The sequence below is a fragment of the Melanaphis sacchari genome, unplaced genomic scaffold (genome assembly GCF_002803265.2).
Source record: "Melanaphis sacchari strain LSU unplaced genomic scaffold, SCAv2.0 Contig45_pilon_pilon, whole genome shotgun sequence".
NCBI classification, from domain to species: Eukaryota; Metazoa; Arthropoda; class Insecta; order Hemiptera; family Aphididae; genus Melanaphis; species Melanaphis sacchari.
In genome coordinates this window covers 479,770-503,458 of record NW_020271303.1, presented here as the reverse complement: position 1 = coordinate 503,458, position 23,689 = coordinate 479,770, and the positions used below count along the sequence as shown (strand labels likewise).

At 25.9% G+C, this 23,689-nt stretch overlaps 3 protein-coding genes across 5 annotated transcripts in view; 2 read left to right on the top strand and 1 right to left on the bottom strand.

Moving 5' to 3' along the window:
• Positions 1 to 6,101: 6,101 nt before the first annotated feature.
• On the top strand, positions 6,102 to 15,344 carry LOC112598110. Its single transcript, XM_025344464.1, has 10 exons — positions 6,102 to 6,705; positions 6,774 to 6,881; positions 6,967 to 7,143; positions 9,593 to 12,487; positions 12,554 to 12,731; positions 12,795 to 12,989; positions 13,136 to 13,299; positions 13,383 to 13,524; positions 14,316 to 14,651; positions 14,740 to 15,344. Exons 2-10 carry the CDS (start codon positions 6,787 to 6,789, stop codon positions 15,256 to 15,258), a joined length of 4,701 nt encoding a protein of 1,566 aa, XP_025200249.1. The 5' UTR covers positions 6,102 to 6,705; positions 6,774 to 6,786; the 3' UTR covers positions 15,259 to 15,344.
• Positions 15,345 to 19,028: 3,684 nt separating this feature from the next.
• Positions 19,029 to 22,763, bottom strand: LOC112598121 (WD repeat domain phosphoinositide-interacting protein 3). The gene is made up of 7 exons (XM_025344477.1): positions 22,245 to 22,763; positions 20,249 to 20,425; positions 19,996 to 20,178; positions 19,735 to 19,925; positions 19,581 to 19,666; positions 19,283 to 19,503; positions 19,029 to 19,227 (listed from the first exon to the last, which is right to left on the bottom strand). Exons 1-7 carry the CDS (start codon positions 22,309 to 22,311, stop codon positions 19,112 to 19,114), a joined length of 1,041 nt encoding a protein of 346 aa, XP_025200262.1. The 5' UTR covers positions 22,312 to 22,763; the 3' UTR covers positions 19,029 to 19,111.
• A 255-nt stretch (positions 22,764 to 23,018) lies between these two features.
• LOC112598166 (probable multidrug resistance-associated protein lethal(2)03659) overlaps positions 23,019 to 23,689 on the top strand; it is a 42,510-nt gene continuing 41,839 nt past the window's right edge. For 2 of the 3 annotated variants that reach the window (XM_025344545.1, XM_025344546.1), the window contains exon 1: positions 23,019 to 23,683. The gene's annotated coding sequence lies outside the window, so the exon portion shown is untranslated. The remainder of the gene's footprint in view (positions 23,684 to 23,689) is intronic. The other variant, XM_025344544.1, reaches the window with a different exon arrangement.

The window sequence follows — 23,689 nt, the reverse complement described above, 5'->3', positions numbered from 1 at the left end:
GAATAATTTGTCCGCAACTAGTATGTGTCCGTATTTACGTACCGATATATTTATCTAATTGTTTTTGATTATCTTATATTTAAAATAAGTATATTACCTGACCGTGTATTTTATCTTGAACGCGATTATAGGAAATAGGAATATAAGTTGTAACTATGAAAAAGATGCTGGTTGATTATGACAAAATATTAACAGTAAATAGGTACTTAAATACTTAAATACCTAATATATATAATGGTATTATCAATCTCATATAAAAATACAAAAATTAATTACACTGTTAATCTGTTATGACTGTGTAAAATATTATTACTTAAAAATACTTAAAACTCACTTAAAAATTTAACTATCGTAAAAAACTGACGAGAGAACACAAGTTAGGTTACATAATGTTTTTAATCTTATGTTTGATAACAGGTCATTTCACAGTTTCACACTAATATTTAAGTTAAATATATTTAGAATTGGTTCTGCTGAACGAAAAATGTTCATGTACTCATGTTGTATGCTTGTATTGTTGTATGTTTGTAAGACGGCGACAACACTTGCGGATGAGACAACCTCTTATAATACCTTAATTTTTTTTTTTTTTATAAGAGTTGTTGTCAAGTTCATAACTGAAAATTATCAAATAATTTTTTAATACAAATTTTGGTGTCTTATTTATTAAAATGTATTTTAAAAGGATCTAGCCTTGTCAAATTTTACCTTCAACACGACAATACACCCCCTCATTATTTACCACACATCGATACGTTAATATTATCATGGACGTTAATTAGAGATAGAAAGGTTTTTTATTAAATTCGGTCAATACCGACCGAACTAAGATTTGTTTATTTTAATTGCACCGTGATATTGACAGAGCCATCTATCGACATTGTTTTAAACTATTCAACTGGCACGCGAAGAATTTACTGCTTTCGACTATCGCTGTTTTTGTTTTTACGGATAGATGTCGTTGCCGTATACGTGTTTCTATTTTCACACTTGCAACACTATTTTTGTTTTCGAGACTGCGCCGATCCGTGAACAGGATAATAATAGCAGCAGGAGATGAGAGTGTGTCGAGTGTGATAAACAATTTGATGGTTGAAACAAATGTTTTAGATTAGATATACAAATCTAAATTGTATGCAGTATAATTATCATTTATTTTGATATCATATTGTTTATAATATTATATATGCAATTGAAACATGTATTACAGTGAATTCCGCTTAATGTGGGCACGTTGGGACCAGCCCTGTTTGCCCACATTAAGCGGTTGCCCATAAAAACCGAAATTAGTAAAAAAAAAAAAAAAATTATAATAAAAAAATATATTTGTATTATCATATAATTGAAAAAAATTTTAAATAATTACTAAATATATAAATAAAACTAAATACATATAATATATTAAATAAAATTAATCTTTGGATGTAGAAGGTATACAAAACGTTGTAATTTTTCGTTGTCTAAGCTGTTTAGTATGGATCTGGTTGACAAAATAGGCACACGCTTCAAGTTTATCAGACGGACTATTTTCGTTTCCCTCTTGCATGAAGAACTTCTGCAAGAAATCAATGCACTTTTTCGCCTCTCTTTGGCGAAATTTGTTTATTTGAATGGTAATGATTTTTATTACTTTCGATAAACACAATCTCATAGATACGACGGAACCCGATTAAATTAATCGTTTTTAAATACTTCTGTGTATATTCTAACGCTATGATAAAAAAAATTGCCCACATAAACCGAATCGAGTGTCCATATTACGCGGTTTTATTTGACATTGTTAATATACATTTGTATTGGGACCAGACATGTTTGCCCACAATAAGCGGATGCCCATATTAACCGGTGGCCACATTAAGCGGAATCCACTGTATTCCTAATAACAATAATTAATAACTAATAAGTCACAGTTGTAACGAAAAAAGCATTTAACGAACTTCAAATTGACTATTATACCCACTGCCAAACATTACCGTCATGTTAATCATGTTTTATAATTATATAAATACATATTATATTAAATATATTATCATGATAATAATATTTATTGAAAATGTTGCAACCTATATAATAAATCCTATATATCGGGTCAATATCGAAACATAAAAATGGAATTGAAATTTTAAATTAAAATATTGGTATGTTTTGTCCTTATTCCAAGATAATAATAAATATATATTCGTTAAATATTATTGAAAAAAAAATCGGTCGACACTAAAACGCAAGTCAAATGAATATGGTATGATTATGTAGTGATTAAATTATTTAAAAAATTAATTTTATAGTATTTTTTTAAATTACCTAATTTTAATGTAGAACAGTTTTCGAATTATCTAACGCATCACGTTCAATATTCAGAATAAAACAAAAAATAAAACATACATATTTAGATTCTAAGTGGTGTAATAAATATATTGGATTTGCAACGAGATGTGTGTTTTTTAAAAAATATATATTTTTCGTGCTTGTGTATCAACGCTAGGTCACCTTTAGGCTTTTGGAGTAGTAAGACTGTTTTAGTTTGGAACTTTGAGGGTAATTACTAATTTTTCATGATAAATTAGATTAAGTTTGTATTTTGAGGAGAAGGTGAAAGTGTTCAATAGTTTTCAAAATATTTGGGAATAATAAAAAACTCAGAAAAACAAGAATTTTCATGCAAAACAAGTTTTGACAAAATAAGTTTTTTTGTACGTATTTGTAGAAACTTGATTTTTATACCCAATATTTTTAGTAACATTCTTTAAGCATGATAAATTTACGTAATTACTCAAATAACTTGGTTCTTTTGTATTATTTATAGAAATTATAGGTATAAATATATAAAGGTACCTACTATTTTTTGGTTATTTAATTTACAAGATTTATAATACAATTATCGTTTGTGAGTAAATTAAATTAAATAAGTAGTAATTACTTAGTTAAAATCATCAATAAAAGATTTCCTAATAAGTTGTAGAATTGTATTTATAATCAATAATGTTATAATATCAATTGCCAACTGGTAAAAAGCCAGCGATCAAATAGTTTATATTGGCCACGTGTGATTTATTTTAAAATGTTTAATAGTGTTAAGTGTTAGGATACTATTCGTTCTAATGAGCTATTTATGTTGCATGTGTTTAGTTCAAAACAGAAATTAGTTGGTACCTACATATTATTTAAAATATTTTGGGAATAAAATATTTGAGTAGTATTTAAAATTCTATTAAGCAAAACTAGTCTTTTTAATAGTTTATAATATTGACTATAATATTATGTCTATGAAGTTTATAGAAATATAATCTGTCTAATATTCTAGTTACTGTTTTATATTTTATTATTTTTCTAATGTTTAATAATTTAAATAAAATATATTTTATGTTCAGAGTTCAGACAGTCATATTATATTATTATGTACCAAGCAACCTAAATTAATTAATTTTGTTTATACATATTCATAAATTATATTATTATTATTTTTAATTGTTACAAATTAATCAGGGATGGTGCTAGAATTTTTTTTTAAGGGTGTGAAGTAGGGATAGGACCATTTTGTACATGGGCTGGATTTTGAGTAATAGTATTATGGAATACTACCTATAAGTTATCATATTATATTTTATCATCAATAAATCTAAATTAGATAAATAAATCTACATATATTATATATTACTCTATGACTTAAATATAGTACAGTATTTTTTTTTTCTGTGGGGGGGGGAGGCTGAAAATGAGGCTTCCATTTATGTTAAGAAGGCTGGAGCACCATCTCACCCACCCCTTACGTCGTCCCTGAAATTAATATATTGTAATTGTAACCTGTAACTCTCTACGATCACCATAAGCTGTTGCCTAAAGATGGTAGATATTATTGTAAATTATTTGTAGAAATTGTTTAATTTTTTTAATCATTTAAAATTATGGTTATAATTGAATTTTATTTTAAAAATAAATTTTCCATTGTTTTACTTACATACTTATATGCAGTGCTTGATTTGGGGGGGGGGCGTGGGGGGACGGAGTCCCATTTCTTTTTTAATTTTTTTTAGCGTACCCCTTCTATTTGCCCCCATGGTAATGTTACGGTTAATTTTGTGTGGAACGCTTGTTTATCAAACATCCGATGAGTCCCTCTTCTATTATTTTTCCAAATCAAGCACTGCTTATATGGCTACAATACTTCATAAATAAGTAAAAGATGATTTTTCTAAATGCATAAACACTACTTTTATCAAAAGATGTATTTACGTTTTAGGATATTAATTTTTAAGTTTTCTTAAAAATTAATAATCAAATATGCTTATATTTTTTTATTACAGTACATTATTATGTAATTATTAATAAATATAATTTAGATCCCATCATAAATTGAAAAACATATTTATATAACTAATATAAGTTATTTGTCACATTCGATTTGTAGATTTGTAATAGGGACTATAGTATAGTCAGTATTTAACAATGTGTTAATATATTATATATTTATAGATATATTATAATAATTAACATATAAACATATACTATTATAATTGTTTATACTTTATAATATATTGTATATTTTTATAGTATATTAGTTCTTAAGTATACAATTAAATATCAATTATAAAAATTAAAATATACCTCATGTAACTGTATCTATATAAAATTAATTGTAATCATCTTTTTATAAAATATAAATTATACATTTATACCTAAGCTTATTAGGAATATTTAACTATTATTACATTTATACATTTAATAAATTTAATTCTATTGCAACTTACAGATTCTATAGAAATGAAGATAAAACTGTAGGTATAGAATACAAAATTAACACATTTATAAATATATATATATATATAGATTATAGGTATATAATAATAAAATACACGTAGTCATTTTGAAATGATACAATAAATAAAACATTATTACGTAGTAGTAGTATAGAAAAATAATATAAATCATGATAAAATTATCTAACTACTTATATCATTATTAAAGAATTTAGTAGAGTTGTTAAGTTGAAAGTAGGTACATATAATATATTGTTCATAAGCAAATAATGATATCTATAGGTATGATCATCGCCGAAATTTCTCTTCGTTATACGCCTATACAAATATTGAAATATGTATAGTATATAGATATTACCTAATTTGAAGGTAACACCTATACTAAAAATTGAAGCTGGAGTAGGTTTGGTACTGAATTTAAAACTGTAATTAGTTTTAGGTAGGTCGTTGGTACCTATGTAAACAATACACTATATTAAATAAATGTGATCATCGAGTGTTTAGTATATCGTTAAATCTTAAATACCTATGTTTGTTGTCTTAAACTCGAATTATTATAAGAGATACCAAGCCTAACCTTGAAGGAAGGGGACATAACACAAATTATAATTTATCATTTTAGATAGGTGTATAGACGTATAGTATATAACATGGTTAAAACTTGCAATTTGTAGCGTGAGTCACGATTTCCGAATAAATTAATAATATATTATAAATTATAATAACACTAACTTCAAGCAACAGCTAACACATACGATACATAATGTATAGATATTAGATATTTAGACAATATTATGTTGTGTTAAGTAGGTACCAAGTTTGTTGTGTATTAACTATTAGAGTATACAGTGACGGGCTGAACTTAAAATTTAAATGACGCAATTTCATATTTAAGTATTTATCACCACCAATCCTAATATCAAACCTCAAAAATCCGATTGTCTGTCCTCCACTGGTCTACCTCCACTGTTTCCAAATTTACTCGTATTATGGTAAAAATTATTATACTTTCTACGTAATAGATAGATACCTATTTAAAGTAAGTATTTAGTATTTTTTATGTAGTCAATAACCATCTAAATTTGAATCTAAAACTATTGCGTAAATACAATACCTATACACTATACTACTTTCGGATCGCCAGTCGCCACTGTCCACTGAATGTGTGGTATTTATGGATCGTGATTAATCAGCAATGATGTAAATTCTATATAATATATTAATATATTGTTTAAATTGTTATCACGATGTGGGCAGTGTACGTTTGGCTAGCGCCACCTGTGGACATCGCTGCCACCAGTGTATTGTTATTGTTTCACTGATAAAGAATAAACTATTATAATATTATTATTCACAGCAGCCAGCAGGTTATAACGGCAGACGATACGGAATGGACTTCCCCGTTAGGCAACTGTGATAACGTATTGATCTATAGTCTGTACTACATCGTAGTGTATTCCGTAGTGTGTGCCTTCGTATTAATTGTATGCACGTCATCGTATTTTTTAATAATATGATACATTGGCGATGGCAATCGTCGGATTGGCTTTTGCGGGGAGTCTCGTGCGATTTGGCTGTTTAAAGAATTCGCGTTACGCTGAATAGCTGGGGACAAAAAAAAAAAAAAAACATTTGTTATTATTTTTTACACTGTGGGACGACCGATAGTGCGATAGTAGTTACTAATGTACTATTTACCTCAAATATTATGATGTGGAGGTGGCACAAATAGTAGTAATAATAATAAATAATAATAAAATTTATTTTGGTGCGCCTTTCAAATTCAAAATTCAAATCGCGTATTCGATTGTATCGTTTGGCCGTACTTATTAAAAGAAAATAAAAAAAAAATAAACAACAAAACAATGTGAACTTTGCTGCTATGTTGTCTTTGGTTGTGTACACATTTCACTGGATATTTTTAGCTTCCAGATATCCATCAATGTATTGTGTAAGTGATGAATGTTATTACAATTCTTACACTTGCCAGTGTAATCAATGTTTTTAATTTTCGTCCAGTTTATGATGACTGATGGATATTGATCAATCTATAAATGGGTGGTTTGAAAGGATAAGCTTGATACAGAGGAAAGCAGATCACTACAAGCTTCATCAAGATATTCTTTCGTGAGTAATACGTAAATATTTTTATGATAATGGACATTTATTACTAACACCATTTAAAAATCTGACAAGTAAAATTTTATTACAGATTATTATCGGATAAGAACGATTTTGATTTTTGTATTAAATCAAAGGGAATTATTATTAGTGCACATACTTGCATATTACGCTGCCGCTGTCCACAATTTTATCATGAGGTTATTAAAAAAGTTGATGTTGCTAGTTTGCCAATTTATTTATTAGAGCGTATTTCAGATTTTATCAAGTAAGTGATAAATTTTTACAGCATAACATAGATTAGTAAATTTGATGCTATAAATTATTAGTAATTGAATTGCTTTGTTTTTTTAAAACCATCAAACTTAAGTTATTCATTATAACATATAATAAATAAATAGTTCTACTATTGAAAGTATAAATTGTTATTTAAAATAATTAACAAATGTAGGTAACTGCAATGTAGTTGTGTTATCATTTATTATATGTAAGTTGTCATGGTGACTAAGATAAAACTTAACTTTCACTTGGCTCATCTTCACTGAAGCACATAGTTGTAGTTTCATTAGAAACAATTAACATACACCTGTTGATTTCTTGTCATTTTTTCTTTTTATTCGGATGTTCACGTTTTATTTAATCATCACTCTCTCTTCCAAAAATGTTTGTTTTATACTCCAGAAATTAGCATTTTCAAAGTTCTATCTGAAGGTAATGATAATAATATGTGATATATTACTAAAATATGGTAGGCAACTAAGCTAGTCGTAAGTAATAAACATTTAATGATACATTTTTATCTTATTTTTATTTTATTAAATCATTATTTTATTGTTTTTAGAAAATAAAAATTAATAAATTAATTTTATTTATTCTTTTAAAATACCAAATTTCACTGTTTGAATAATAAAAATATTTTGGATATTATTCTATTAAAATTCCAACACTTAGATTTAAATATGACTTAAATAGTGTAGATAATTTAAATAATGTGATTAAGTTTATCAAAATATGCAATTTTGTAGGTTATTATGAAATAATGTTTCACTTGTATAAACACATTAAAGGTGTAGTAATGCATTTTGCCTGTGATTAGACATAATTTGGGAAATATGACAGATTAGATTTTTTCTAAATTATTTATGTCTCAATTAAAATAAATTTTATTTAAATAACTTAAAATTTATTTTATTTTTAAATTATTGAAATTTTTCCATCATAAAATAATTTATTAATATTTCAAGTTTGTATAAATAGACTAATGAATAAATATTATTAATGTTTTTAATTTCTTATCAAAGAAATTAATCAGAAGATCTGTTTCTACTTAATGTATACATTACAGATGATAATATCCTTTATAAAACTTCTTTAAATAAACTTTATTTAAGATTCAAATACAGTACATTTTCTGATAAATTGATATTTATTTAAATAGGGAAACTTAAAATTTCATGAATTTGAACATATTTAGTATTGCTTAACTAAAGTTTAAATTATTATTCAAACCTTTAACTTTGTTAAATTTAAAAAAAAATTAACCATTAAAAATTTTAAATAGTAATAAAATTGTGTCTACACTTGATAAAAAAAAAAAAAATTAATCTGCTAAAAATTTCAAATTTTTATAATTATTTAAAGTTTGAGCTTTTGAAAAGTTCTCAAAAGAATCCATAAAAAATAATAAAATAAACAGTTTATATTAATTAGAATTCTTAATAGTTATATATATATATATACATTTATATGTGTGTTTATTATTAAATATTTATGTATAATCTAAATATTTTGGAAAATAAAAGTGTATCTAAATTTGAATAAAAAACAATTAGGTATTGTTAAAATTTAACAAGTTAAATTAATTTAATTCAGATATAAAATAATGTTTAAGAAAATATTTATTAAATTTTTAAATTGAAAGTTATATTATTGATTCATAATCAATTATTTCAGAATTCTACCTAAAATCAAGAATTAATCTCATCTCAAAAGGGTGCAAGCGATATTTATATAGATTGTTAAACACCTATTTTAAATACTTAGGTAAGATATAGGCTGTATAAATATTACCTTTGTGAAAATATCGCATGTACCCCTTTGCATGATTTTGTATACCTTTAAATAATAAATTGTTCTTGCTCATAAAAATCAACTCATTTTATTATTTCACTCATTCAAAATTAAAAATGGAATTTGATGTATGATGCCTTGGATTTCCTTTAAAGTAACTATGGTTTTACTGATTATCTAGTTATTACTAACATAAATATAAGTCATGTTGATAGACTTTACAATTAATTTAATTATAATTTTTCATATGTAGAAATGTTCAATTTAACTTTGTAAAGTTAAATTTTATCAAAACTACTAAAACAGGTTTGGTAAATAATCAAGTAACTTTATGTATTTTTATTATAAATACAATTATTTTCTTAAAGCTTTTAAAAATGGGGACCTATTTAAAAATGAATAAACATGTATATATATAAAATTGGATAGTCATCATCTTGTATACTACTATTTTCTGAATACAATAATAATTATTAATTACTTATGGTTGAGGACAATAGGTAAGCAAATCAGACCTTTTAAAGAATTACATTGTTTACATACAATTTTCTTTTCATGGTTATCATTTGTTTTTAAACTAAATATTTATACTACCTATATATTTATTCAAAACTAAATAATTTTGTATTTAATTATTTATTTTGTAGGTGTGTTTATTCTGAGAACAATGTTACTGTATTTGAAAAAAAATTGATTAAATCAATTAATGTTGATCATCCAAAAATAAAAAAACGTCCATCCATTGATTTATATGAGCTTAAAAAGATATCATGTGATATAAATCCATTATATTATTCACTAGCACAGTATGATGATCTTTCGTCAAGTGAGTTCAGTGATTTTGAACAGTGTGCATATGATGACATAGAATCAGTCATTTTAAACCAAGTGAATATTAGTAATTCTTCATTTAACAGCATGGATATTAAATCAAATAATTCAGTCGAATCTCATCAAGTTAAGTCTCAATCAAGTAGCTCTCATCAAGAGTCAACTGTGTTAGCTAATAAAGACAGTTTTATTGATGAAAATTCTGCACTAAATTTTAAAATTGATGGATCAGATATTAGCAACAAAGTTCGAATAGTAAACAATCTTAGTCGTGATTTACAAAATGATCTTATAAAAAAACCGAATGATGACATAAATAGTTTTTCAAATCAAGAATTTGCGATTGGATGCATCAATACATTAAATTCATCAATTCATAGTCCAAATAATAAAACAAATCAACCAACTATTGGAATTGTAAAGAATAATACCGAAGCCTATAATTCTGATTCATCAAGGGTTGATAGTAAGAGTTTAAATGATGAAAATATTTTACTCAATGATAAAAAAAATAAAACAATTCAAGAAACTGATGATGATTTAGATATTATATTGCCTAATAGTTTTGAAACTTTTACTGTAATTAAAAAAAGTAATGAAACTGGAAACATTTTTTCTAAATCTAATCATTTTGAAGATAGTGTAAATAAAAGTAATCAAGATCCATTAAAAAACGAATCAATTAATTTTCAGACATTCACTGTAATAAATGAAAATATAATAATTGATAATGAGAATACATTTCAAAAAGATTTAGTCGTAAATAGTGAATCTCTCGAACCTGAAACTTCAAATGATTACAAAACATTTACTGTTGTTAATAATATTAGTAGATCTCCTTTTTATACAGAACAGCTGAGTAGTTCATCTAATTCACCTTTATCAAGCAGTAAAATATATATAAATAATAATGACATTGATCTAGATATATTACCATCAACTCATACATTATCTCAATTTGATACAATTACTTTATTACCACAGTCAAATAATGTGAATGAAGAAGAAAATGTTTCGACAACTTTAAATAATGATAAAAAAGAGATTAATATATCTAATTTTTATATTGATACAATTAAGAAAGAAAACTGTGGAAATAATGAGTCCTGTAGTCAAATTGATTTTAAAGCTGAGAAAAAAATAAAAAATGATGTAGTTAGTTCTTCAAATAATATTGATAGTATTGTAACATCAACTGAAAGTATTATTTGTACTAATATAAAACAATGTAATGATGCTATACCTGGTGCATTGTGTACAGTTAATGATAATACTATATTCAAATTTATTTCTGAAGATAACAGTAGTCCAAACATTTCATCTAACCAGCATATAGAAAAGTTGAAAAGTTCTGGTGAGTCTGATAGTACTCTTAGTTTACATCTTGATATTTTAGAAAATACTAAAGGAATTAATTCTCCTGATTCTTTAAATGAAGATGAGGTGTTTGGTCTGGAAGAAAGGCCAATAGTTTCTAATAAGTTAGAATTTGTACCTTTAGAAGCAACACCAATAAAAGATAATAGAAGTCCACGTTTATCTAGAAAGTATATGGAATGTTCACCTGTTATATCAGCTAATGCTTATATTCCCGACTTTGATGTAGAAAAATCATCTGTTACGGAAGAAAATAGTGAACGAAAAAACTCAAGCTCATTTTTCATTGATTTTAATCAAGGTAAACCAAAAAATAAACCTAAACGTTTTGAAAATCTCACAAAGTCTTTAGATTCTAGTACAATTGCTAATAGCAAAGAAAAAATATTCTCTATGTTTATTGATTTTAACGACGATTCTGAATCCAGCGAATCATCATCTAAAGGTATTAAACTTCGTAAACCTCAAACACTTGCAGATCGGTTTGTTCGTATGCATAGTGAAGAGGCTTGTGCCAAAACTAATGATAGTGAAAACACAGTAACTCCTCCTCCAAGTCGAATGACATCAACTGTTGAAAATTCTTCTGCTGACATATCTGAATCATGTAAGAAACAAAGTGTATTCATGTTCATTGAAAATGATTCACCTGCCCCAGTCAAACGAAGATCATTACCTCAGAGCTCTAGACTTAAATCTCAAAGAAATTCTTGGAATGTTGACAGTACAGTTGTTCATAAAACTCATCATAGAACTCATAGTGTAAATTTATCCAAAGAAAGTGATTTAGATGCCAGGATGACTCAGAGTCATATAGAAACAGCATCAAATGACTTCAGTAAACCTTCAGATTCATTTGATACTTTAGAATGTAATGTAACAATTACTGTAAATGGTGCAAAAGATAGTGGAATTGGTCTAGTTGATTCTTTTGTTCGGCTATCTGATATGGATAAAACACCTTCTCAAGAAATTATGAATAATTTAAATAAGAGTGAGTCTAAATCTGAATCTTTGAGACGAGATTTAAAAAACACAGAGTTAGGTAGATGTTTAAAACGAATGTTTCCATATTTAAAAAGTATTGAAGTTGAACGTATATTACAATCTAAACCACCTCATGCCCTTGACAGTAGAGAAGAAATTAAAACTGGTCTTGGACAAGATTTACTTCGCATGTTTATAGAAGAAATTGGCGCTGATACAACAATTGATGTTAATGGGAGACGAATTAAAGCCCATAAATGTGTGTTAACTTCAAGATGTCAATATTTTGCTGCCATGTTTAGTGGTGGATGGGTACAGAGTGCTGGAAATGTATTATATTTGAAAGGGTAATTATTATTATGATTTTAAAGGATATTATTCTTGTTATTTCATTTATTTTTTTTAAATTCTAGCTTTTCTTATAATACCGTCCATTTAACATTAAGATATATCTATAGTGGAGAGTGTGATTTCTCAGAGATAAAAAATGTGGCTGAATTATCCAAATTAGCTGATATGTTGTGTCTTGAAGGATTAAAAGATAACATAATGTTATACTTAGCAGCCGAATACTGTCATTTTTTTAAAGAGGTTAATATTATGCTAATTATTAGTTTTTAGTGTAAAATTTTAATTTATAATTTATATTATTAGGTTTGTGAGCGTTGTACTATTGGTATTCTCGAGTGCTTGACGTTAAGTGTTGCTTATGGACTCGATGATCTTTATTTATCTTGTATAGTATGGATAAATGATAATTTTTCAGTGGTCTGGCCAACACACCATTTTGTTACATTGCCACAGGATTTAAAAGTCAAATGTTTCAGACATAAAGTTGCCCACATTGATGTAATATATTTATATAATATAGTTTGGTCAACAGAAATGTAATTCTCGATTGCTGATTAAAATCATTTTAATTAATTACATGTTTTTGCTGACCATATACAATAATTATATTTTATATGTATTATATTCATTTGTTTAATGTATAGGATTTAAATGATGTATTGAGTGTAACAGAAGGCTGTGAAAAGATAAAAAAATCTTTACCAAATGATGAATGGACTAAAGAAATTATAGATTTAACTACAGACCTTTCAAATAATGTAATAAAATATTTGGGAAAACATTTTTATTCTACCATAACTTCAAAATAGTAAGTCAACTACAATAAATCATAAATGTATAATTATGTTAATAATTATGAACTGTATAATCTGACTTTGTATTTCTTGATAGTTTTAAACAAATGCTTGAAAGTGAAAACGTATTTGCTGATAGCTTTGCTACACATTTGTTAGCATCTTGTAATTGTGCAAATAGAAATCAAATACGACAAGCTTATGATCACTTGAACAAATCATCATCAAATAATTTTTGGGTAAAATTACTAGTTAAATAATTTTTAAAAATTAACTTAGTTAAGCCAAATGTATACAGTAAATGGTGCCAATAGTTTTATTAGAATAGTTTTGAACATTTTATGTGCTTTTGTTTATAGTAAACTAATTTGTAATATATACATATTTTTATCTTTATCTATCTCAAATAAGAGTAACCTCAGGTAGCAACATATTTTTTTCCGATTCTATCAAATTATACCCATCAAATATGGTGACTTTTGTAATTAGTTTTGATTTCAGACAATCACAGTGAAAAAAAAAATAAATATTAAATTGTTTTAATCTTAATAATATGAAAGCTAGGTGGCTATTATAATAATAAAATTATTCTAATTATTTAATATGTTTTAGCCATGCCCATTGTCACCTCTTGAGGTTACTCTTACTTGAGACAGAGTAGATATATGTGTATCTGTTATAAAATTCTGTTATTATCATGTTGGTGTTATTAAATGTACAATTTATTGAGATAAGTCATATTTTATATTGATCTTAAAATTAATAAGTTAATAATTATTCTTGTTCAAAAGTAAATAATTAATGTAGCTTTAATCTTTGATATTTAAATATAAGGTAAACCAAGTATTTAAATTATTCAAAAATTTACTACCTTGTTATGTTAAAGAGTGAAGATACTAATTAATAATAATACTTACAAATATTAGTTATCATTCATTAAAAATTGTCTAGGTTATTTTATTATACTTTTTAATAACTAATCAATTCAAAAAGTATATATTTTATAATATTGTTTAATATTAATTTGTAGCATACACAAGGAGACATTTTAGTGAATGCTATTATGGAATTAATAGTTAAAGGTTTAGCTTCTGACTTCAAAAATGGCAGAGAAAGACAAGCAATGGGTAGTCTCCCAAATGATTATCGTATGTCTGAGGCTCTTGCTAAAAGAATCTCATCTGAGTTGGGCATATCTGGAATAGAATTATCAGCAAATGGAACTCTGATAACATCAAGTCCTATTAAAAAGATGACAAATAATTCTAGAACATTAAATAAAACACAGGAAAATAAAGTTAAACTAAAAACTGCGATTGAAAGTATTCCGTTAACAAAAGTTAAAACTCCAGGAAAATTTGCAGAGGTATTAAAAAAAAAATTCTCAATTATGTATTATGTATTTTATTAAATTATATCTGTTTAACATTTTATAATAATATAAAAAACTTCAGGTAAAATCACGGTACATGGAACCAAAACCACAATTGTCTACACCTACACCTCCAAAAGTGTTATCTGTTCATAAAGATTTACCTCGTGGTCGTCGCAATATGTCGTCGTCGACTTCTCTAATTTCATCACCTAATGTTAGAAGCACTATGGCAAGTTCCAGATTGTCTACTAATCGAATGGATAGTAGTTTGAAAATTAAAACATCATCTGAATTATCATTGTCTACTCCTAAAACAAAACCTAGGACTATGTTGGCAAAAACAGATCCTCTACCTTCTAACAATCGTTCTTCATCGATTGCAATTAAACAAACACCCAAAACTAATAGAAAACCTATACAGAATAATGTAAGTATTAAAAAAACATCTAATGAAAAAATTATGAATGGAATAAAAAGACAAACTATTATTCCAAAAACTAAAATGTTGCCAAATGGACATCCGACTATAGGTTCTAGATCAGGTACATTTTGTAAAGATGAACCCACTGTTATACACAGTAAAGATATTACTAGTTAGTTCTGTGTTGTAGATCAATAAGTAGTTAAAAAAAGAAAAAAGTGATGGTTCATATTGCATATTATATAATATAGTTTAAGTTATAATTTTTTTCAATTCAAATCTAATTGAGATACTTATACTTTTAAATTTAATAAAAATGTTTGGTACTAATATTGTAATATAATTCATTGTAAATTTTAGTATTGTATCGAGACCAAAATATATCTCCAATTATTCTCATAAACTGTACAAACATAAATTGATGAATGATCTTATTTGTAATATATTTATGTGTTTATTATTTACTTGTTTATTTATTTTTTTTTTTGCATATAAAATAATATTTTTGCTTGTAATAATTATTATCATTTACATATGTTAAATATTGTACATATTTATCATTCATAAAAATATAATTTCTCATTTATCTCAAGTAAACAGTGTTTACTGTGCAATATTTAATTATAAACTGTATAATAGATAAGAGTTGATATTATCTACCTATTTTTTATAATATCTCAATATACCCTTATAAATATGATTCCAATTTATTTGTTATAAACTTAAATTAACGTTTTGGGTATAAAAAGTATAATTGTAATTAGTTATAAAAACTAAATTTTAAAGATGTATATTTATATATATATATTACTATATTCTTGTTACTTAATTTTTTTTTGTGATGAAATATTTTTAACAATTTTATATTTAAAAAATTAAATCCTAACACTGTCTTTCTATGTTTTTAACTGTAAAAAATTGCAATATTTTAATAAGATTATTTTATTTTAAAATGTGAACTAGTCATTGTGCCATTTATGATTTAAATTCTTAAATTTTTCAGTTAGCATTTACTATATTTATTATTGTTTACTATTTATTTTTATATTTAATAGTTATTTATGCACAGTTTTGTATTTAATAGTACACTTATTTATGTTTATAATTTATTAATAATTGTTTTTTAAATATTTTAATTTAATTTATCCTATGTTTTGTCCGTCCAAATTCCAAAGATAGTATAAATAATTTTTGTTTTATGTAAACTTGTAGCTGTTTTTATGAGGATGATTTAAAATATTATTCAACAATTTGTGCAATCAAAAAAAAAAAAAAAAATGTGCAATCTCATCATTGAAGGTGTTAAATTTATTGATTTTATTTTTTTGATTTGTAAATTATTTTGTTTTTAATCTTAATATCTTAAATATAAGGATATTATCATATTATATTCAAATAGTTAAAACATTGTATGTAGGTATGATTTATCTTTGTATTTTGCTTTAATTGTGCTTGAATTTAAAACATATACATCTATATATATTTTTTTTTAATTCAGCCTAAGTTAATTTATAATTCATAATATATTAAGTGACTATAAATACTATTACTAATAATTTATTTTGATTATAAATAATATGATATCAATCCTATTAAGTTGATCAAATCATTGTAGATTATGTGATAATAATAGAATCAACCATTTATAATTAAGCTCTCTATTTTGTTCAAATATAGGTATTATGTATTTAATCTTTTATGTAATATTAAAGTTTTTTGTAATGTTACTGGTAAGCATTTACAACAATCCCTATTATAGTTACCTATTATTTAGGTGAAAATATATTTTGAAGTCCAATATTTGCTTTTTATAATATGTTAAGCTCAATAAATATAGTTATAAATATTAAGCAAATAAATTTATTCATGTGTATGTTTTAAATATTTTATTAATTATTTACATTAAGTACATACTAAACATACCTTACATAACTATACTTAAGTGTTAATAGTATTCCAATATAAAGAAGTATAGTTAAGTTTGGTGAATACTTAACTTTGATAACATTTTTGAGCCACATTAAAAAGTACTAGATTTTACTCAAGTTAACTTACTTATGTTTCACACAGGATACTCAACTATTTTATAGGAAAAAAATAAGCAAAAAATTATAAATATCTTTAAACCCATTGTTTCTTCAATATTCAATTTTGTTTTTTATATCTACTGTAATTTATTTTAGTAATTATTAGAATTTTGCAATTTCTGTATACAGGAAGATTAACATACATCTTAAATTAAATATTTGAGCAGTTTTGTATTTTTGAAAAATTTAAACACTTGCCAAACTATAAAGTATTTAGATATTGTCTCAAAGGTACATTTATTTAAATTTGAATTAATTTGCCAGGGAATAAAACTTATTTTATATCAGTGTTTTACCAAACAATAATTTGCAACATTACCAATTATCATGTTTATACAATGTTAATTAATATGTATATAATTTTAGAAAATAAAATATTTTAAGCAAACTTTCTGGGTAACTAATGTTACCTTGTTTGGTTACCATGGAATAAAACAATTACAAGTTTTAATACTTAGTGAATGGATTCATTTTCTTTCACATATGCATTTATAGAAACTAAATCTGATCAGAAAATGTTTAAGCTTCATAAAAACTTTCAATTTTGCTTAAATTTTATTTTATGGATAAATTGAAAATTTCTCACTCAGTTTGTAAATATTGTTTATAGATAAGATTTGGGACTTCTTGTATTTCCGTACTTTATTTTTTGTAGTGGATGAAGATTCTAGATTATTTGTTTCATGAAATTATGAATTTAAATTAGTAATTTTTGTTATAAATTATACCTATTTGATGAATTTATGCATTTTTAAAAATTATTGATATCAACTAGTTTATTATTTAAATACATGTTTTAAATATTTTTAGTGTAAAAAGTCCCAAACTTTATTCATAATTCAAAAATTTTATTATGTCATAATATCTTAGTGTTGACTTAAAAATACTTTACCAATTTCTTAAATTTAATTGAAAAACATATGTTCTTCTTTCTTACCATTAGATATATGGACTAATTTCTGCAGAAACTATTATTTTATTATTTTATTTTTTTAAATAATTTATATTTATAATACTATCACAATTTATCCAATAATATTATAGTAACAATTTATAAATTGTAGGTACTAAATTAATTTTTTTATTTATCTGTAGGCAAATAAATATTAGCTATAGCTAATACTTGAACAATCTTTTTTTTTTCAAACATTAATTCAATTGAAAAGGTATAATTGATTTAATATAGACAATTAATTATTAAATATTTAATAGCTAAAGTTTTGATTAACAATTACACATGCGTGTTGTTCATGTATTTTTTGTATTTATTCAATTAATGTTACTAATTCATTAAAGCTTACAAAGATCATTTCAATAGTAAAAAAAGGTCAAACCTACTTTTTAAATAGTTTGAAGCATTAAATAATACACATTATATACAGTCATTTTTTATCATTATTATATAACTAGATAGCAACAAGATATAAAATTGTCCTTCTAGTTTAGATGTACAATTCAACACTTTTAGCTACAACAGCTAACGTTAATGACAATATCTTCTTTATTGAAACAACTTTCATTGTTGTGAAATCCGTTTATTCATATCCAAAACAGGAATACTGCTCATCAGAGTTTATTATTCTAATTTATAACTTAAAAATTTGTCAATTAATTCATCATTGATATATTCTATATTCCATGTATAATGAAATACATGTTCACCTTAGCCTTGCACAATTTATAAAATTACGGAAATATAAACATTTATAATGATGAAGAATAATATGTCTTTTATTTTTTTATTTTCATTATACATTAATATATAATTATACAATATTTATAATAAATATATCTTATTAAAAATAACAAAAATAAATTTCAATTAATTATATCTATAATATTTTTTGTTTAAACAAAATTAACTATCAAATTAAATAAAATGATATGGAATATGTAACCTAACAATAGTTGAATGTAATAACACGATGAAAACAAAAATTATATCAACTAATAATATTATTATCATTGGTTATTTCTAGAAATTGAGCACAAATATCTCTCCAGCATTCACCCTTTTGATTGAACACAAACTTGTAGTAATTTCCGTCAGCACAAATTACTTTAACAGTTTACAAATTAAAATATGCTTATAAATTTAAAATTTAAATTATTACCTATGATGCAATTGTTTTCTGATCCAAATGCACAAACACACTGTGGTCCATTAGGCACTTGAAATTTGCAAAAACTCCAACTAGAACTAAAGTATTTTGGTAAAAAATTAGAAGCTAAACTTGATTGCTTATTTAAACTTTGGTCTTCTAATGCAAATATATGAATGGTTCCATGATCACTAGCCACACACATCATAGTTGAATCCGCGTTGAAGTTAATACTAAAATATTGTTGTAAATAAATTAATAAATAAGTAAAATAATATTATAAAAATAAATGAATAAACAAATAAAATACCAATAAATTTGAGCTGTATTGGTCCCTCTTCGAAATTCATACAACATATTTCCAGACTTTGTATCAAATACTCTTATTAGAGTTCCCTAAAAATGTTTTTAATATGCTTTAATTAGTTTTGTTGACAAATATTTATTTTTTAATTAATAAGTACTCTTTCAGATGCAGTGGCCAGTCTTGTACCCTGTAAATTAAGAGCTATACATCCTAAAAGTGTTTCATGTGCAGCAATATCCAAAGGAGGTTTATCTGTATCAGCTAGATCTATCAATTGAACATGTCCCATTTTTCGTCCAGGGAATGCTAATAAAGAATTGTTGCTATTAGGGCATAGCATACACAAACCTAAAAAATAGAATTATTTAATTTGTCAATTAGTTTTTGTAGACAATGAAGAGAGTTATCATGATATTACCTTTTGGATTAGCATGAGTTTCAAACACATGTAACTGCTGTGGAGTCTGCGTGAACGTGTATACTTTGATGACACCTTCAAGCACAACAACTATTCGATCTCTTCTTAGTCGCACACATAGAACATGCGTATTGAACTCCAAAGTAATCACAGAATCTTTTTTCAGATCATCCCAGATAACAACTGTGGGCAAAACAACCTCACAAATGAAAACGTTGATGGGTTTAATTTTTGTGTTCAACTGAGGTCGTACCTCTGTTTGACGGATATTTTGGTGATGTACCTCCACCAACCATAGCTAAATAATTACACCGAAATAACATTTCTACAAAGGCAAGGCCTCCATCTGGGAAGTCTTGGCGTACTTTTTCTTTTAGAGGGTCACAGTTGTAAACTCTAAAACCTTTGTCCATACCACAAGCAAAACATCCTAAAAACAAATCATAATTAGATATTTTTTATTAAATAAATGCATCTATTTATTTGGCATGTGCAAAGGGACTGAGGCATCTCTTGAAATTATTAAATTAATGTTCTAAAATTTAAGCCCTATAGCCAAAGGCCAGTATTAATTTATTAGTAAATAAAATCTAATTATTAATAATAATTAACTTGAATTTTAAAGAAAAAAGCCTAAAAATACTGGGGTACCAGTGCATTATTTTAAATTCGGGTTTGTGCATGCCATATCTAATAAAAATAAAAAAAAGTTAATTAATTTAACAGTAACATGTTGTGATCAAAATAACAACAGTAGAATTTGCTTGACACTCTTTAATGGGACCAGCTTTCTAGAATGTTTTATGTGGGAATGAAAAAAAAAATAAAGTGATTGAATTATGAAGTTAATTATTTTATTATTGAATATAATTTAATGGGCAACACACTAATACATTAATTATAATTTAATGGGCAATACACTAATACATTAATTATAATTACATACATACATATATTTTTTACTTCTAAATTTAATTAAAAAAAAATTATTATTACATATTTTATTATTGTTTGTTAAAAAAACGATCTATTTTGGTTTGCTTATGATTCTGACAATACGTTTCAGCAAGTACGTTTTCTATTTTGTTTAGATAATTCAACATTTCTTCAAAATTTTCTACTGAAAATAATATTTTTTGAATTTCTGATAGATGTTGCAAGCTACTTTTTAAATCTCATAATACAACAAAGTATAGTAAAACTGTTATAATAGGTAATGATAAAATAGGTATAGTGATAAAATAAAACTATAAGAACAAAATTTCTATTTTTATTTTCACAAATAAAATAAAAATTATTGTAATCTGCTGAACAAAAGAATGTTTTATCTGATGAGATAGAGAAAATCCGAGCGTCTTAACAGGTGGTTTTTACATCGATTAGTATTGGAAATGTCTAAGGATTAACAAAATATAGTGTTATGCGGGAAAGCCTTTTAAGCGAGAGCGACTTAAGCAAGTTTTACTGTAGTTATGTATATTAAGTGTGCACACAATCAACTGAAACAAAAATAATAAAATACAAAATTTTTTTTTATTTGTAAAAAAGTAAAGTTAAATACATTTAATTATTAGGGGTTTAAACATCTAGTGAAATTATTTAAAAATATTTAATTATTATGCTATGATATACTTTACTATTAACTGAGTGAGTGTTTTGGTACTTCTGGGTAATCATTTGGGCTAGGTAACAAAATTTTAAATGTCAAAACTACCTACCTTTTTAGTGTGTGTCACATCTGGTTTACTGTGACTACCATAATAAAAATTAAGTTCAAAGACATAATTTATAAATATTATTCAGATATTATTTCAAAATAATAATGTTTAAATATTTTGGGGGTTACCTTGGGTAAGTACGTATTATAAATGTCTTTGCAATAGTTATAAATATCCAACTTTAATACTTAATATTACAAAAAACTACTTTAAGGTTTAATTGATTTACAATAAAAACCAGATTATAGTTATTATCTATTAGAAAATCACCAGGTCATATACTGTGAACAAATCTAAAAAGTAAGAATTTACCAAAACTGGTTACTCAAGATCCTAAAGATTTTTTAGAAACAATATTGATGTTGACATTAATAGGGCAATAAAAAACAGTATACAACTAATATTGAAAAAATTACTAGTTACAGGTAATTTTTAAGGACATTAGGTAGAATCAAACAAATTAATGAAACATATTAATGGGTAGGAATTTAAAGTTGTTTAATTGGAAGAACAAACGAATCGATTAATTACCTTGATCTTGATTGAAGCCAGCAAATAATAGACGGTTACCATGTGGATTACTTCTGCCGATGTTCATTATTTCAATTCGGTCAACTGGAGAGAAATTGTTTAACAGATGTCCATGCGATGAACTGTGGACGGGTAGGATGCGTTTTCAAACCAACTTGTTAACGATCTATTGGCAGCATGAAACACCTTGGGTGCATGATAAAAATAATTCTAACAATTCTAACTACCTAAGCATTTAACGTTTCTTTTGTAGTGTTAGGGAAACAACCATACAAAATAGCATATGGTCAATAGATACGGAAGTGTTCTGCAAAAATAAAGGGAAAAAAATAACAACGTATTTTTAAAATGAAAGCGTGATGACAGAATTTTAAATTCAAAAGTGGTAAAATAAATGAAGAGGAAAAAAACTTAAAAACAATATTACTTTTGTAAAAAAAAACAACAACAAACAATAACGAATGCAACTCGTTGCATAAAACTACGACGGCCACGATCGGGATAAATAAAATTATAAATAATCGGAACGTCATAAATGATAATAAAATATATGTATATATAACATATTATTATATTCTGGTTTCTCATACGTCGCTTATCTCTGGACCGTTATCAACTATAGTGAGTTGGTACCGCCGCAACATCAGCTGCTGATAATGCGACCGTCAATGATATAAATAATTGTAGTCGCAGCTTGCAGATGCTCTTGACTTGTTTAGCCCCTCGCCCATTCTACGTGGTTCTACTATCTATGGCAAGTCCGCGATTTGATAATTTTTTTCTCTTTTTGTGTTTCATAGTTACACATGCCATTGATATTATTATTATTATTATTATTTCCAAACTGCCGGCAATTGCCGCCGCTAGTCTAATTTGCCGGTTTGTGAGTTTCGAGTGCCAGTCACTACCCAGTACTCCCTAGTTACTACTCACTAGTCACTAGTCAGTAGTCAGTAGTCAGTGTGGTAGCATTGTTTATCGTGTACGCTCGTCTCTCGTTTGTCTTGATTGTCCGTTAGTCTGTCGGTGTGCGCCTTAGTATCGACTACCGGCCTTTTATTTTCGATTATCTGTACATAAGTGTTCATTGTTTTTTCCGAACGTCCGTAACGGTTTTTTTGAAAACCATTTCTCAACAATCTAGCGTCTATGCTGCAGCTGCTGGCTCACATCCGAAATACGATATCCAACGATAATATTATTATGTCATTGCGATGATATCCCGTCACCCGTCGTCCGAACACCACTCACTGCCGTCGTGTTATTGACCCATCAACATATGCTATTGGCCGCTGCCTGCTAGTCATCGGTTACAAAATCGGAAATAGGTCTCCGCGGGTTATTATAGACTACCAATCATCCGGCTACATATCCATCCACGTTGAAGTCAAGACCGGATCCGTCATTGTTACTGTTGAAGTGATTATATTCCGTAGGAGGTTCGT